The following is a 17,267-nucleotide window of genomic DNA, read 5'->3' on the forward strand; positions in this document are numbered from 1 at the left end:
CCCTGTTCTCTCCGCCATGAACCCGCTGTTCGGTCCCAACCTGTTCCTGCTGCCTCCGGAGCAGCAGGGCCCCCCGGGGCCGCCCGAGCCGCCGGTCCCGGAGCCGCCGGCGGCCGCGGGTCCGTTCTCGGCGCCGCCCGCCGCCATGGCGCTTCGCAACGACCTGGGCTCCAACATCAGCGTCCTCAAGACCCTCAACCTGCGGTTCCGCTGCTTCCTGGCCAAGGTGCACGAGCTGGAGCGGCGCAACCGGCAGCTGGAGAAGCAGCTGCAGCAGGCGCTGGAGGACGGGCCGGCCGGCCGGGGACGGGGCCCCCCGCGCCGTGACCAGGCGGTGCAGACGGGCTTGGTGGCCCCGATCCGCTCGCTGGGGCTGGGCTGGGGGCTGGGGCTGAGCCCGGCACGGGCGCTGGGCTCGCCGGCCCAACCGCCTTCCTCCTCCTCCTCCTCCTCCTCGCCCTCTTCCTCCTTCCCCGCCGCCTCCCGCTTCGCTCCCGGCACCATCTGGTCCTTCTCGCAAGCCCGGCGGCTCGGGCCCGGGCCGGAGACCACTCTGGTGCAGGGGCCCGGGGTGTCCTGGGTGCACCCCGACGGCGTGGGGGTGCAGATCGACACCATCACCCCCGAGATCCGCGCCCTCTACAACGTCCTGGCCAAGGTGAAGAGGGAGCGCGACGAGTACAAGCGCAGGTGAGGAGCCGGGGGGCACGGGGAAACGGCATCCGTCGCCGGGGAGGGATGGGTGCAGTGTCCGCTCAGGGCAGAGGGGCAGAGCATCCCTGGGAATGTGGGCACCCGGCAGTCAGAGCATCCCTAGGAATGTGGGAACCCAGAAGACAGAGCATCCCTGAGAATGTGGGCACCAAGGGGTCAAAGCATCCCTGGAAATGTGGGCACGAGGAGAGCAGAGCGTCCCTGGGAAATGCGGGCACCAGAGGGGCAGAGCATCCCTGGGAATGTGGGCACCAGGGAGGCAGAGAATCCCTGGGAACACGGGAACCAAGAGGACAGCATCCTTGAGAATGTGGGCACTGGGGGGACAGAGCATCCCTGGGAATGTGGGTACCAGGAAGGCTGAGCATCCCTGGGAATGTGGGCACCAGGGAGGCAGAGAATCCCTGGGAACACGGGAACCAAGAGGACAGCATCCTTGAGAATGTGGGCACTGGGGGGACAGAGCATCCCTGGGAATGTGGGTACCAGGAAGGCTGAGCATCCCTGGGAATGTGGGCACTGGGGGAACAGAGCATTCCTGGGAATACGGACACCAGGAGAACAGAGCATCCCTGAGAAATGTGGGTACCAGGAGAACAGAGCATCCCTGAGAAATGTGGGTACCAGGAGGGCAGAGAATCCCTGGGAATGTGGGCACCGGAGGGACAGAGCATCCCTGGGAAATGTGGGCACCGGGGAGCAGAGCACCCCTGGGAAATGCGGACACCAAGAGGACAGAGCATCTCTGGGAATGTGGGCACCAGGAGGGCAGAGCATCCCTGGGAATGTGGGCACTGGGGGAGGCAGAGCATCCATGGCAATTTGGGCACCAGGAGAACAGAGCATCCTTGAGAATGTGGGCACCAGGAGGGCAGAGAATCCCTGGGAATGTGGGCACTAGGGGGGCAGAGCATCCCTGGGAATTCGGGCAGCAATGGGACAAAGCATCCCTGGGAATGCAGGCATCAGGCGGACAGAGCATCCCTGGGAAATTTGGGCACTCGGGGTGCCGAGCATCCCTGGCAATGTGAGCACCAAGGGGACAGAGCATTCCTGGGAATGCAGGCACCAGGGGGGCAGAGCGTCCCTGGGAATGTGGGCACCAGGAGGAGCGGGCAGGGGGACACAGGCAGCCCTAGGAGCGTGGTGCCAGGCAGCACGAGGTGGGATCATAAAGCAGAAACATGGACCCCTGAGACCATTCCTCTGTGCCTGGGTAGCCCTTGCTTGCTTCCTGGTGTTTGAACCCTCTCAGGGTACTGGCCGCACCATTTTCCATCTTAGCAACCTGGTGCCAGAAATGTTTTTCCAAGTGGGGAGGAAATGACATGACTCCAGGAGCTGGCGTTTTAAAGGGGAGGGCATCTGGAAATACTGGGGAAGGAGGAGCAGCCAGAAAGTAGGTGAGGAACATGCATCACTTGAGTGGGTTTGCATTGGATATTATCGTAGAATCATAGAATGGTTTGGATTGGAAGGGACCTCTAAGATCATCCAGTTCCAACCCCCTTGCCATGGGCAAGGACAACTTCCACTAGATGAGCCTCATCCAACCTGGACTTGAGCACCTCTGGGGATCAAGCAGCCACAGCTTCCCTGGGCAGAGGTGCCAAGGGAGGATGCCCAGAAGCCCCTCAGCAGGATGGTGGGCTTCCCAGAGTCCTTTCCCTCCCCTGTGCTCTCCCAGCCGGTGCCTCAGCAGCAGCGGGCTGTGCGGGAAGCATCCCGCTCCTCGGGGGCTTTCCTCCCAACCCAAAATAGCTGCGGCTTGGCATGTGCCTTGTAGAAGGGCGAAGCAGAATGCAAAGCTAATCTCTTGGCCGGTTCTTCTTTCCCATGTAGAGTGACCACCGCTCTCACATCACGCTGGTGGCGCTTTTGTTTCAGGCTGCTCCCAGATCCGCACGTAGGATGAGGTCAGGCGGGGGGGCTGGCATCGCTGGGGCAGGGCAGAGCACAGGGCTGGACGAGACCGTCGCTGGCGGCTGATGCCACTGAGCAACTGCTTGTTTTTTCTTCAGAAGAAAAGTCGCTTTGTGATGCTTTAGAAGCAGTTAGAGACTGAGTGGTTGTTTATCCAAAGGAGCGGAACCGGTGTGCTGTGCCCAAGGGAACCGTGCTGCTGACCTGTGCTTCACAGCCGTGGACTCTGCTCAAGGATGGGGATCCAGGATGACACCTCATGGTTTTGGCTTTATAGGGCTTTGGCTGAGCAGAATCCAATGCTCTGAAGGCACTGATCAAGGCACACGGAAAGGCAGAGTTGGCGTCTCTTCTGTCCCGCTGATTGCTGCGTGTACCTAAGGCCTTTTGTTATTAAGCCAGAGGTTGGGCTCCTTCTCCAGGGGCTGGCAGCTCTCCTTGCCTTGCGTTTTCAGATCCGATAGTGCGGAGCTGGGGCCACAGTTTTATCCCGGGTGTCTTGAGCCTCACCTGCTCAAAGTGGGTCAGCGAAAAGGGGCCAAGTTGGGTTTGTCGGTGCTGCTGAAACACTGGGAGAAAGGAGAGTGTTTTGGGGTGCTCTGGGTAAGCGGACTTCAGGGAAAGCTGCCTGGGGGGCTTATGGGGGGAGTGGGGACATGGGGGACAGGCGGGGGGCACCGTGAGCTGCCACAGGCTGGTGTTGGTGGGATCTATTTTTGGACTGTGTTACCAGGAGCTGGGGGAAAGCAGACCCCGCCCCCAGACCCTTTCCAGCACTAGGAACTTTGTGACGGGTGCAGCCCAGTCCCAAAGAGGGAAATGGACAGGAGGATCCCATTTCCACACCCTTCCGGCTGAGGGCTGACACCAAGATCCCCTAGGAGCAGAGAGCTCCCTGCCATGGTGGGCTCTGATCTGCCATGGGGACATTGTGGCCAGTGTTGTCCTTTTGCCACGTGCCTAAGGGTGGAGGGAAGAGCCTGTGTTAACACAGGACTTCCCAGTTCTCTGATCCATGGCGTGGGTGCTTGGGATTGCACTTTCTTCTGAGCAGCTTTGCCTCTGCACCCCATGGCACTCAGAGCAGTGAAGCAGGAGGAGCTTCTCTCGGGATATACAGGACCTGAAATTGAAGTCTGGGATCTAGGAGAGGTGCAGGGGAAATAGGGGGGGACAAGAAGAGATGCAGCAGCAGGAGAGAGGCTGGCAGGAGCCACACTTGAGAGACGCAGAGTGAGGCGCAAAGTGTACCTGTAGGTATCATCCAGACCGGCTAGGGGCCGAGATTCTGAGCCTCATCAGGTTTGTGCTGTCTGCTACATCTGTGTTCCCAAGCAGTTTTTATCTTGGATGCTGCAAGGACACGGTGGGGATGTGGGGTGAGTAGTGCTATGGCAGAGCGTCCTAGAGTCACAGAATGGTTTGGGTTGGAAGGGACTTTTTAGGATCATCTAGCCCAACCCCCTGCCGTGGGGTTTCACTAGACTGGGTTGCTCAAAGCCCTTGACCTTGAATGCTTCCAATGATGGGGCATGCACGAGTTCCCTGGGCAGCCTGCTCCAGTGTCTCACCAACCTCATCATAACAAATTTCTTCATTATGTCCAGTCTAAAAATGCCCTCTTTTGATTTAGAGCCATTGTCCCTTAAGTCCCTCTCTGTCTAGCTTATAAACAATCTTTCAGTATTGAAACAAGTATTGGAGAACACTTCTTATGAGGAGCGGCTAAGAGAGCTGGGGTTGTTTAGCCTGGAGAAGAGGAGGCTGAGGGGAGACCTCATTGCTCTCTACAACTACCTGAAAGGAGGTTGTGGAGAGGAGGGAGCTGGCCTCTTCTCCCAAATGACAGGGGACAGGACAAGAGGGAATGGCCTCAAGCTCTGCCAGGGGAGGTTTAGGCTGGACATCAGGAAAAAATTCTTCACAGAAAGGGTCATTGGGCTCTGGAACAGGCTGCCCAGGGAGGTGGTTGAATCACCTTCCCTGGAGGTGTTTAAAAGACAGGTGGATGAGGTGCAGGGGTACATGGTTTAGTGATTGATAGGAATGGTTGGACTCGATGATCCTGTGGGTCCTTTCCAACCAAGTGATTCTATGATTCTATGAATGGCTGCAGAAGGTCCTTTGTGATTGCCCACCACAGAGGTGCAGGGCATTCACCATTACGATGAAACTCAAACATAGTTCTAGTGCGGCCGTAGAGGGAAGCGGGCAGCTTCAGGGCCCCCACAGAAGAGCACCCTGCAGCATTGGCATGCACTGACCTTAGGGTAAGGCGCCTTTTACAATGAAGGGGATTTTTCAAGATGTCAGGGGTTGTTTATTTTTGTTAAGCGAACCTCTTGAGGAGGCACACCTGGCCGGGCGTGGGGCTGTAGGGATGGCACTGCATGTCGTCACATCCACAGCTTTGGGAGGGATGTCCTGCAGCTGGCAAGGAGACGGCCGAGTCTGTCTGCTGCTGGGACCCTCCTGCCCTTACTGTCTGCCTTCTCCTTTGGGCAAGTTGCTGCGTCGCCGTGGTGCAGGAAGGATGCGCGTCTCCCCTTGGCGTGCGACGGTGGCTGTGGGGTCGTCTGGGGCAGCCTGGCTTCCAGGCAGCAGCGGCCGCTTGCTGTGCCGGGGCTGCGGGTGCAGTGCTGCAGGCAGGTTATAATTAGGAGTGGTGCATTGCAGAAGGGAGCAGAGAAGAAGGAGCCAAGCAGGAGGCAAGCGGGAGAGAGGTTTGTAATGGATAGGCGTGCGGATTTGCCGCTTGCAGGGCAAATAGCTCTTGCCTCCTGCCTTTAAATCGCCGTTTATCTGATCTGAGCTCGTCTCCCACAACACTGGTGTGAAATGAATTCAAGGATTTGCAGCTATGCTTTACTTCCACAGTAAGTCTGTGCTATATAGAGACTCAGAGGGAGGCGGAGACTGAAAAAGAGAGGAAGTGCCACACCAAGAAAGATGCTGAAAATATTTTCTTATGGTAGAAGGCGTTTTTTCTCCCTGAGGACAGAGACCTCGTTTGAACGGTTCCCATATAAGGGCAATTGTGTCTTCTAACTTTCTCCTTTCCTCTTTCTTTGACTCCTTCTTCCCCCAAAGGGATCGGGAACCCCTTTTGACTCCCCTTTTGTAGCTGCGAGATGCAGCGAACACCAACATGAGGAACTGCACATTTTCTCCTTGTTTGAGTAAGGAGCTGCGTTGCCAGACTTAGGAGCTTAGAAATTCATAAGCCAGGACTTAGCCACATCGTCAGATTGTCCTGGTACTCTGAGATAACAAGCGTGAGGGCTTTTCGTGTGCTTTCTGGTCTCCTAGACTTTAGGATTTATTGTTCAAGTAAGCAAGAGGAGAGATTCTTTTTTCATATCCTCATTGCCTGTGTCAGTGCTTGCAAGCATTAAATGGAAACCAGAGATTACAGCACAAGGGAGGGCCCAGCTGTGGTTGCTTTCCCAGAGAAATCCCGCTTTCTCAAGGAAATTTCCAGCCAGTAGCTGGGTAAGAGTGCAGCAGCCTTGCTCTGTGCTGCACCACAGGCTGTGCCAACCCATTTTGCTTTATGTGATAGTCATTTGGCAAAGAGCAGTAGAGCCTGGTGGCCTCCTGGCAGACCATGGACTGGGCCAACACCGCAGCGTGGCTCAAGATGATGATCTCATAGCAGTGAAATATAATACAATAATTGCTAGGTATTTGTATAGCAAGGCTGGGCACCTTGCAGCTTGGCTTTTTCGCTAAGCTGCAGAGCTGAATACAGCACCCGTAAAATGCGACATAAACTGAATACAGCATCAACATCCATAAACTGTGACAATCCATCCTGCTTCTGTGCGAGACAAGGCAATCATAGAATCATAGAATCACCAGGTTGGAAAAGACCCACCGGATCATCGAGTCCAACCATTCCTATCAATCACTAAACCATGCCCCTCAGCACCTTGTCCACCTCTTTCTTAATCCAACCTGTTCTTCAGCAGTACAGCCGAAGAAACTTCTGCCCCTGCTCGAGTAGCACAGCCTGGCTCAAGACAGCGTTGGTAGAGGCGAAAGAGCAGCCCTTCGTGTTGGTGCACATCACAGCCATTCATGCCGTAAGGCGGTCAGCGTGAAATGTGGTTGTGGTGCAGGTTGGGGCAGCTCTGCAGTGTCTGCAAGCCCATTATTGAGTGTTGGAGCTGAACCTAATTTGCTCCAAGGCCAAGGGGCTTGAGGTTGGACAGAGAGGCTTGTAGGCTGCTAGCAGCGCAGCTGCTCTGCGAATCCTGTGGTTGGTGTCCCCAGTTCCCCCCATCACAGAGCAGGCAGCCGTTGTCCAGCCCATGGCGAGGGCAGGGGAGAGCACGGTGGGGCGTATTTCGTGGCTGCAGGGGCTGATGGGCACTTGACAGCTGCTGTCGTCTGGAAACAAGTGGCAATGCATTCCTGGGCACGCTCTCCTTCCCGTTCCGGTACCATTGTCACCTCCTCTCAGATAGCTTTGGAGTGAGCAGCTGCTACTCCCTCCTCTGTGGCAGCCGGTGAGGCGAGGCCGGTAGGATCTGACCAACACGTTTGTCTCCCTAGATGGGAAGAGGAGTACACGGTTCGTGTCCAGCTTCAGGACCGGGTGACTGAGCTGCAGGAGGTGAGCATCACTGTCCTCTTCCTTCCCCTGCACCCCGACTGCCCTGCACTGGCGCTGATTTGCACGTCTCCATCTGCCTGGAGCAGGAAGCCCAGGAGGCTGAAGCCTGCCAGGAGGAGCTGGCCATGAAGGTGGAGCAGCTCAAGGCAGAGCTTGTTGTCTTCAAGGGACTGATGAGCAATGTAAGTCCCTAACCCCGCTCTGACCTGGCAGCGGTGTCCTACCCGAACCATGGGGCTCTGTAGAAAAGCAGTTCGTTGGTGGGGCACATCCAGGGTGCAGTGAGCAAAGTAGGGGTGTGGATGCAGTCCTGCAGCACAGGGGGGAACGTGGGGGCTCCGATTCCTATTTTTACTGCCTAATATTCCTCCTTTGTCCCTCTCCTGTGGCACTGTGGGTTCAGAACATCACAGAGCTGGACACCAAGATCCAGGAGAAGGCCATGAAGGTGGACATGGATATCTGCCGACGCATTGACATCACTGCCAAACTGTGCGATGTTGCGCAGCAGCGAAACTGCGAGGACATGATCAAGATGTTTCAGGTGAGAACTGCCTGCTGCTACCCCAGGCTCAGCTGGCACCTCTGGGGAGGAGAGTTTCTGAAGGAGGTAGAAGAGACCACACCAGCCCCCTGCTAAGGGAGATGCTTGGTCACCCTCTCCCTTGCTCTTTGCGGTCCCCTGCTTTCTGTCTTTCTCGGGTGGGCCAGGCAAAAGGCCATGGAGAGGAGGTGGAAAGCTCCAGATGTTGCTTTGGGCATCAAGAGGCCCCTCAGTGTCTCACTGATCTGTTGTGTTTGGCCTGGGGACCCCGCAGTGGTAGGGGAGCAGCTGCAGGAGGGAGACGAGTTGCTTGAGTGTCTGTCTCTAATTCCATCTCTCTCCTTCCCCTTCCCCTCTCCGTCATCTTCTCTCTATCTCTCTTCTCTGTCTCTGTCTCTCTCTTCTCTTTCTGAATGTTGCTGCCTTTCTGTCTCGCTCTCTTTGTCCCCACAGAAGCAACTGGTTAGTTCCATTCAGTTGAGAAAGTGTACAAATTTTATATTTTCTGTATATAAGGTTGGACTGCAATTATTGGCATATTTCACCCTTTTCAGACTGTCTCTTTTTTCCTGTTTCTGTCGCTGTGTTTCCTTGTCTCTGGACTGGGGTGGTGGGCGATTTGAGTTTTTCTGTAGTAAAACCACATTGTTTTTTCCCATCAGATTCATAGATTCCATCTTTAGTTGCTTAGTTTTAATTTTAGAAAATGCTAAAACCATGTTTTATCCATTGCACCATCTTTAACCTGATCATAATGAGCCCATCTCTCTCTCTCTCTCTCTCTCAATCCTTTCTTTCTTCTTTTCTTCCTTTCTTTCTCTCTTTCTTTCTTTCTCTCTTTCCCTTCCTTTCTGTCCCTCCACCGTTCCTTTCCCCTCCATCTCCTCCCAACTACCTACTCCCAACCTCGGACCCGGCCTCGTTTCTGTAGTCTCTGCACTTATCTCCCGTTAAGGTCCCAGCCTCGGTGGGGCGGAAGCGGGAGCGGAAACAGGTCAGCGATGAAGACACCTCGCTGTCGGAGAGCGATGCCTCTCGAAAACCTGAAGAGGAAGAGGAGGATGAGACCACGGCCATGAGTATCAATGAGGAAATGCAGAGGATGCTGAACCAGCTGTGAGTGTGGCCCAGCCCGGTGCCAACTCACCTGCCATCACTCCACACCTCTGCTCTGGCCCCAGGCTCCCTGGTTTGGGGATGGCAGGGACTGCAGCTCCCTTTCCTGATGGACAGTGAGGCAGGAGGTGCTACCACAGGGTGCTTGTGCCCTGCGCTCCGTGTCGTGGTGGGATTGCCCACCCTGGGAGTCCCGAGCCCACCCGTGCTGTGGGTAGGAGCTGATCCAGCTTGCCTCCTCTCACCCCCCGTCCCACCTTTCCGGAGTCCCTGCCTGAGTTTGCCAGCGCTGCTGACCATAAAGCCAGCCCCTTTCCTACCAGCTAGTGGGTTTGGGCAGGCTTGAACTCACCCTGGCCAGTTCTCCAAGAGCTGCAGCCCTGCCAGCCTGCAGGGAAAGGCTTTTGGCACCGATATGTCCCCCTGCCTGCTTGCTGCACTTTTCCTGCTGGGTGCTAATGTGCTATTCTCTTGCTCCCAGGAGGGAGTATGACTTTGAGGATGACTGTGACAGCCTCACGTGGGAGGAGACGGAAGAGACGCTGCTCCTCTGGGAGGACTTCTCTGGATACGCCATTGCAGCTGCAGAGGTGCAGGGGGAGGTAACGATGGTGTTAGGTCTCCTTGGGGATCCAGCTCCGGGTTGGAACACTTGGTCCTGCCTGGGCCTGAGAAGGTGCTCTCTCCAAGACCGGACTTCAGCCCCTCTATCCCTTTGCAGGCCTGTACAGATGCTTCCTTACCACACCCCATCTCCTCTACATGAATACATCACTGCATTCTTATGCAGGTCTCCTTGTTAGACAGACCGGGAACCTGTAGCCTGAAAGATGTGCTGAGGGACAAGGCCCACACATGCAGGGATAGCTGCAGCCCTCCCAGAAGAGAAGACCTCTTCTGGCTGGTGGTCCCTTGCTTGGGCTCTCCAGTCCACCTGCCCACTGTGCAGCAACACTGCCCGAACAGAGGCTTCAGTATCTGGCCGCAGCCCTCGCCATCCCACATCTTCAGCCCCTGACAGTCCCCAGGGAATGTCACACTTGGGGATGGTCTGTGCTCTCCAAAGCTTCTGTGCATTGCTAGGCTCGGTCCAGGCTGACATGCTCACTGCCTGGTTTGGGGAGTCCTTTACCCTGTGTTGGCAGAACTGACTCGTGCCTTATTTATGCTACATTGCTTGTGTGTCTTCCTCTTTTCCCCGTGCTGCTGGTGATTATTTCTCTCTCTCTTGCCTTTGGTTCCTCATGTTGAATGCCTCCCTGCCTCTAAACATGCCGTCTGCTCTCCCCAACAGCAGGATGACAGCCTGGAAAAGGTGATCAAGGACACAGAGTCACTGTTCAAGAGCCGTGAGAAGGAGTACCAGGAAACCATCGACCAAATAGAGGTGGGAGGAGAAGCGGGGGAGGAGGAGGATGAGGAAATGGGGAGGACATGGCACATAAGGGCATGAAATAGGGGACTGGGTCCCCAGGGGAGGGAGACACCATGCTGGAGCACATAGCTGCTAATGGAGGCAGCAGCCTCAGGTCATAGGATGTTTCGGGTCGGAAGGGACCTTAAAGATCATCTCCAGTTCTAACCCTCTGCCGTGGGCAGGGACACATTCTACTGGATCAGGTTGCTCAAAGCCTCATCCAGCCTAGCCTTGAGCACCTCCAGGGATGGGGCAGCCACAGCTTCTCTGGGCACCCTGTGCCAGTGCCTCACCCCCCTCACAGGAAAACATCTCTTCCTAATACATAATCTAAATCTCCCCTGTTTCATCTTAAAACCATTCCCCCTCGTCCTATCCCTGCACTCCCTGATACTCCCCAGCTTTCCTTTAGCTCCTTTTAAGTACTGGAAGGCTGCTATAAGCTCTCCCTGGATGTCTGGAGATGTCCAGGATCTTTCCATGCGCCCTGCCCTGCACTGAACTGTGCCCCGGGCTCACCTATGCCCTCTTTCCCTTGGGCAGCTGGAGCTGGCCACAGCCAAGAACGACATGAACCGGCACCTGCATGAGTACATGGAAATGTGCAGCATGAAGCGAGGCTTGGATGTGCAGATGGAGACTTGCCGACGGCTGATCACCCAGTCTGGGGACAGGTGAGTTTGACCAGGATACCTGTGCTCCGGGCAAGGACTGCACCCAGGGTCATGGTGAGTGGGATCTGAAGCATGGGGTGGTTATTTCTGCCCTGCCTTGCTGTGGCTTGGAGAGAGAGCAGTTCCCAGAGGCCGTTGGACTCACAGTGACCAGCCAAGGGTGTGGTGCCACCTCAATAGGAGGTGGTCTGCATCCAGGTGTCCATTTTGATAGGTGAAGCCAAACAACCCTGGTGGGGAGAGGAACTGCCGTTGTGCAGGGACACTGTACAGGAACCCAGAGGTGTGTGAGGCCAGGGTGGCTTCAGGCTGGGGACCCCCATGGTGGGCTTTCACTCTTTGACCTGTAGCCTTGCATGCTGTGGCAGGATCCTGAGCAGGCTTCTCGGGCGTTTCCCCCAGCCCTGCTTCATGCTCCAGACCTCTTGGCTGGTGTCCTCTGGGACACCTTCCCCAGTACCCAAGGGTTCCTGCAGACCCATGCATGACCCAGGGGAGTGAGAAGGGCACTTCAGCTTCTCTCCTTGCTCTGGTGCCACCTGCCCACACCAGGCTTGGTTCTTTCCCTCCTCCTCGGTGGTGCTGTGATCGCTGCTCTTTACTCTTCTCTGCAGAAAGTCTCCTGCCTTCACCCCAGCCTCCAACAGTGAGTCGGCCCCAAACGAGGAGAGCGAGGAGTCTGACCGTGACCCCCCTAGTGACGCTTCCATCAGATAATGAGGGGAGGCCCTGCTCCCTCGGAACCCCTTCCTGGCATAGGGGTGCCTGAGCCACGCCTGGGAAAGACTGTCAGGGATGTGGAGTCGCTGGTAAACGTCTGTCACCCAGGCTCACCCCTGTTGAGGGGTGCTTGGCAGATCCCACACCCCCCTGCCACCGGACATCTTGCCAATGGGAATAGCTAGATAGACCTGAGAGCCCTCTCGCCTGGGCTGCTCAGCCTCCAGCCCCTTCCCTATTCCCTTCCCTGCTTCGGTTAAACCACGGGTCAGGCAGGGAGGCTCCAAACCTGCCACGACAGCGTTCTCCAGGACTTGTACCCAGACCCATGTCCTCTGGCCTCCGGCCTGGTACGCTTGACCTGCCCCCTGCCCTCCCTACGCCACACGGAGCCGAATGAGAAACGTACCTCCCTGCAAACTGGACCTAACACTGGTGCCAACTGGACCGAGTCCAGGGCTGTCTCCGTCCGTGCTGCTGGCTGGGCGCCTGGCTGGTCCCCACACCGCGCCGGGCACCCCGAGCACCCCTGACTCCTCTCTAGGGTGAGGACCGAGTCCTGCTCACTGTGCACTTTGCTTTGCCACGCGTCAGTGGCACGCTCGCGTCTGTGTTCCAGGGCTGAGGGATCATTAAATGGGACAGTTGCCTTTTCTACAGCTTTGCCAGGTGTGGGTTCTCCCTGCGCTGCCGCGGACACTGCACAGCTCAAGGCAGGGGGTGTACTCCACTGGAACCCCAACCCCACGTCAAGGGGGGCCTCTCATGTGACATTCTTGGCCCTTGGACGTGCCATATGGGGCTGGCAGATGGGACGTGGCAAGATTCCTGCTCTGGGAGCCACAGGTCCTTGACAGGCTGTGTGCAGCTGTGTGGGCTGCCTTATTCTTAACCTTGGAGCATCGTTCATACTGAGCCTGAGAGATTGGAAACATCTCATCGTTGGAAAACAAAGCTGAATGTGACTCGCACCTTGTAGACCTTCCTCTCCCAGAGCCTGGTTTCCTCTGCCACACCAAGTTTTCACCAGGCCATCCCAGAGCACTTTCTTGCCTGCCCCCAGTCCCACATCCAGCCTCGCCGTAACTGCAGTGGGCATTCTCCTTGACCCACCATCTCTTGTAGCATTTTCCGCCGCACGTGCCGCCGCACGTGCCTCTCTAGTGGCGGCTTGCTGAGGCCCCACAGGGTGGCAGGAGGGGTTGAGTAGCCTGCTGGGAAGCAGAGTTTTGCGGGGCCATCTGCTGAGCCACGGACCCAAGCTGCACAGTCAAGGCAGGTGAAGCTCCAGAGAAAAACGCTTCTCGCAAAAGTTACGGAAAGGAGGAGAAAGTAGATGGCAGTAGAGTTTTCGGATCATCTCCAATGTTAGCGAAGGTAGATGAAATGGGGCCTGGGGGCTTCTCTCTGTCAGTTTGTCTTGGGTAGCTAACACTGTTGCGCATTTGAGCTGTGGGCACCGGGGCATCCACACAGCGCAGCTCAGAGGGTCACCATTTGGGCACCATCCTGTGCCTGTGGGACACGTTAAGGCATGTGTTGGCATCTCAGTGTAGGAGGTGAGGCCCTGCGAAGAGCAGCAGAAGTTAGCAACTGAGGGAACCTCCAGGGCAGGGTGCGGCTGGGGCGTTGTAGCTGGCATGGGGAAATGGCAGTTTGTGAGCCAGTGGTCTGCTCTAGCTGGGCTCTGACTCGCGAGTGCCACCTTTACCTCTCACGGGGGAGCTGGGAGAGCATTTCTTGGGAGGCAGAGAGGAGGTGTGTGCCTCGGTGCCTGCCAGGAGACGGGGCCTTCACCATGGGCCTCATCCCCTTGCCTATTTCTTTCCCTCTTATTATTCTTCCTAAAAGAGCTGAAGCCAAAGGAAATATTTTACTCTGGGCTTTTTCTTTCTAGTCATCATGCCTCACACATAGCAGCTTAAGGATCACTTTCTATCCTGCCTGGAGGCTCTTTTGCTTGATGCAAATCTTCTTTCCCATACATTTCTTGGCAGCGTTTTCTGCCCTTTCTGTGCTGTGGAGATCTCTGTGAACAGCCGGCTAAGTCTGGCCTCCCTCACATGTAGTCGATGACATGTGTATCTTGGCCTCTTGGTGCTGCTTAAGAAACCCACAGGACTGTAGAGCATGTAGGCTGAGAAATTCTAAGGATGAAGGACAGAAGGACCAACATCTCCACCTTGATCAGTCACTGCCCACAGGAGCAGCTGGTGCTGCCAGACCAGGGCATGTGGGGACCCCAGTCCTATACTGCTTGTCAGAACTTAATTTGCAGTGAAACTGAGATCTCCCTTACCCGCGAGTGCAAGATGCTGTTCTCTGTGAATTGTGTTGCCAACAAAAGGCTCCATTCCCCAACGGGTGTGAAAGCCCATGAGCTCTCACTATCAGGACACAAGACACTAATCTTTTGCCTCAGCAATTTCTCAGCACGAGAGGCACAGCCCAAGATCTCCAGTGGGAGCCAAACCATCTCCCCTGCATCTGCCGATCCTTCAATGGTGACCCCACATCTTTGATGATGGATATGAGGAGATGTGGACCTTCCGTTTAACTTTTCTCTGTGGGCTCCTCCCCATTCTTTGGGGAGTATCTAGCCTGCTTTTCTCCCAGCCATTCTGGGAACTGTCGTATCTAGGAACCGTTCAGTGTTGTGATGCTTGTTGCTTCCCTAATCTCATCCTTCTTCCAGAACACCGGGCAGCACCTGCTCAGGAAGCAATACCAAAAGAAATTGTCTAGCAAAGACCCTGCTGCTTGATTTTTTGAACACCAGCTGGTCTGAGTTCATCTCTCAGGGAATTATCATGTATCTCATTTACCCTTAGACCCCAGTCCATTCAAAAGTCTTTGTTTGGTCCAAACTTTCCCAAAGTCTTGGTTGCAGGGGCAGCCTGGCTCTGAATGGAGGGGGCCTTTTCCTGTTCTTGAAGAGATGATGAGTTGATGGAAGGAACTTTACAAGAACAGGTCAGTTACTCTTTCCAGCTGACTGTGCTAACCCTGTGAGCAGGTCGCAGCTGAACCTGGTTTGGTCCTTAGAGCACTAGAGCATATCTGGGCATGTTCTGTCTTGCTTGGTGTCCATGGGAATGTCTGTTGCTCAAGTACAGTCCAAGCACAGCTAAGTCTTACGGAACGGGGGTCTCATGGCAGGATGCATCTGGGCAGTCCCTCTGTCAGCATCCATCTCGGGACTCCTCAGATGTGGCTGCCCTCTGGTCACCTGCATGAACGTCTGTCTTAGACCATCCTTTTAGGATCATATCTCTCTGGACTGGCAGTGAGGTCCTCCCATTGAATGTGCAGGCAGGCTGGTTTAGCTTCCCCACCAAGTCCATCTTGGTGGAGATTTACTTGGTCGGTCTGAGAACATGCTAGTGATAGCTCTGGCTTCCCACTCCCCAACATTTGGACTGTTGTGTCTAGGTGAGGACAGTCACAACTTTTATATCAGCAGCAGGAGTGGCACGAACCCCCTCCCTTGCAGTAAGAGATGTGAATGGGTCCAATTGTCAGCATCCTGCCTCCCTGAGGTGCTGAAGGACACAATCAGCCTTTGAGCTGGGGTGGATGATGCCGTTCCCCATGCTCCCTGTGCTGACATCAGGCTCCTGGGAAGGGTCTGCAGCAGGCGCTGCCATGCATTTTGCATAAGTGATCCCTGACTCCCTGCTGAGCGCATTTCTGATCTTGTGGCAAGCAGAGTGGCCTTCCCTGCCCCTTCCGTGGTGAAACTCCTCGGGACTCATGTGAAAGATGAGTGCTCATCCTCAGACCCTGTCTGGCAAGATAGCTCTGAGCCTAGGCCCACTGAATTTCTTGATGAAAGCTACCAGATTTTCCCACAGAGAGGGTAGGGAGCATCACCATCCTTGCAGCTTGCTACGTGGATGTGGGATGTTCTTACTGGCTCTAGAAGAGAGTTCAGTCCACCTAACTACTGAGTAGCCCCGATCCTCCTCCTTGTGTTAAGCAAGCCTGCTCTCTCCCTTTACTTATCCGGGTTCGCATCTATTTATTGCTTTCTCAAGTACCTGTGGCACAGAGTGTTCCAGAACTTGCGTGTGATGATCAAGTATGTTAAATATCCTGGTTATGGGTGAGAAACCTCCTTTCTAAAGGAGAGGTCAGCATTAACACAGAACACAGTGGAGTGCTGTCTTCTTGGGGAGGAATCTGGATGATGAATGGACAGGCTCCTGAAAACATCTTGCAAGCCCCTACGCATGGTGATTAATGCTGAGAGTGACAGTAAGGCAGCATGGAGAACTGGATGGGCTCCAGAAAGCTTTAGGGAAGCCCAGTCACCATTGAAAATTTTCCACTGGATGTATGAGACTGTGAGAAGTGTTTTAGATGTGATGTTTCTAAATGTTTGTGCCAGTTTCTCTTGGGATGGGAGTGTAGGATGCTGTAGGCCCTCTGGCAGAGGGAGGTATAAATCTCATAGGTCTCCAAGCTGAGAAGGTACTAAGGCAAGGCTGTAGAAAAGGAGCTCAAATGGTCACTAAAAGACGTCATGATCAAGCTGAACCAGTATCACAAGAGATGGGAAGAGGCAGCATTTTCACCTTCCACAGCAGACCATATCTGGACAAGCTGCAAGAGAAAATAGAAGTTCTTCAAGTAGGAAGAAATTAATTGACATTTTTAATGTTCATGGACATATCCTAGAACGGCTGGCTCACCATGTTGGTAAAGGTGAAATAGGCAAGAGCAATTGTGAATTAGAGGTTGCAAGCTGTGCTAAAAAATCACATTCACTTTAAAGCTAAGAGCAAAACAACATGATCTAAGACACATTTTTGTCAAGGGTCTTTTATATACTCCTGAATCACCAAACAAAACATGGTGATTTATTTCTTAACTACCTCTGTTTTGTGTGAAAATGAAAATTAATGTTGTCATGGGAGGCTTTGTCTGGGGATACTGAAGAATGTGCTGTGCCATGGAGAGTTTCTCATCAACTTCTAAGTGACAACATGCCCAAGTAAGGCAATGATTTCAGATGTCCTTATGACAGATGAAGGCTGGGTTAGGAGTCATGGTTGCCTAAAGACTTGATCAACTGAGAAAAATCAAGATATCAACAAGGACAAAAATGCTGTAAGGGAGAAGTGCATGGTGTTATGTAGTGGGAGATCTGGCAAAACTCTCTTCTTCCCAAAGTTATCCAAAAAGCTGTGATTTAGTGAGAAGATAGCTGTCAGTTAACTGCTTCTTTGAGTAAGTGGCCATGTGACAATGGTACTTAGAAACAAGAAGAACTAATAAAAATAATAGTAAAGCCTGACCTTAATTAATAAATATAAATCTTGTAACAACTACAGTGACTGTGGGTAGAGGAAGGCTGTTAGAGGGACAACAAAATAATTCAGCTATAAGAAAAGGTCTTCAGTTACTCACATCATATCAAGAAAAAGATAACTGTAGTTGGATGTCTACAGACATTAACAAGTTGTTCTAGTTATATTTAAAGAAAAATCAATCCTAGCAGCAATATAAACCTTTTATTGACTGAAATTGGGAAAAAAC

At 54.2% G+C, this 17,267-nt stretch overlaps 1 protein-coding gene across 3 annotated transcripts; it reads left to right on the forward strand.

Moving 5' to 3' along the window:
• On the forward strand, positions 1 to 17,267 carry IFFO1 (intermediate filament family orphan 1). Of its 3 annotated transcripts, none has more exons than XM_069865629.1 (9): positions 1 to 690; positions 7,195 to 7,255; positions 7,342 to 7,437; positions 7,659 to 7,799; positions 8,731 to 8,915; positions 9,397 to 9,505; positions 10,210 to 10,302; positions 10,876 to 11,006; positions 11,621 to 17,267. In XM_069865629.1, exons 1-9 carry the CDS (start codon positions 17 to 19, stop codon positions 11,721 to 11,723), a joined length of 1,593 nt encoding a protein of 530 aa, XP_069721730.1. In that variant the 5' UTR covers positions 1 to 16; the 3' UTR covers positions 11,724 to 17,267. The 3 variants fall into 3 exon arrangements, with proteins under 3 accessions (XP_069721730.1, XP_069721727.1, XP_069721740.1); XM_069865626.1 differs by having other exon boundaries at positions 9,397 to 9,517; positions 11,621 to 17,266; XM_069865639.1 differs by having other exon boundaries at positions 8,755 to 8,915; positions 9,397 to 9,517; positions 11,621 to 17,266.

The sequence above is a fragment of the Phaenicophaeus curvirostris genome, chromosome 1 (genome assembly GCF_032191515.1).
Source record: "Phaenicophaeus curvirostris isolate KB17595 chromosome 1, BPBGC_Pcur_1.0, whole genome shotgun sequence".
Taxonomy (NCBI): domain Eukaryota; kingdom Metazoa; phylum Chordata; class Aves; order Cuculiformes; family Cuculidae; genus Phaenicophaeus; species Phaenicophaeus curvirostris.

Excerpts from the sequence above, each read along its gene's own strand:
- IFFO1 (XM_069865626.1), top strand. The coding sequence starts at position 17 with ATGAACCCGCTGTTCGGTCCCAACCTGTTCCTGCTGCCTCCGGAGCAG. Across the intron at positions 691-7,194 it reads CGCGACGAGTACAAGCGCAG|ATGGGAAGAGGAGTACACGG; the intron begins GTGAGGAGCCGG and ends TTGTCTCCCTAG. Across the intron at positions 7,438-7,658 it reads TCAAGGGACTGATGAGCAAT|AACATCACAGAGCTGGACAC; the intron begins GTAAGTCCCTAA and ends CTGTGGGTTCAG.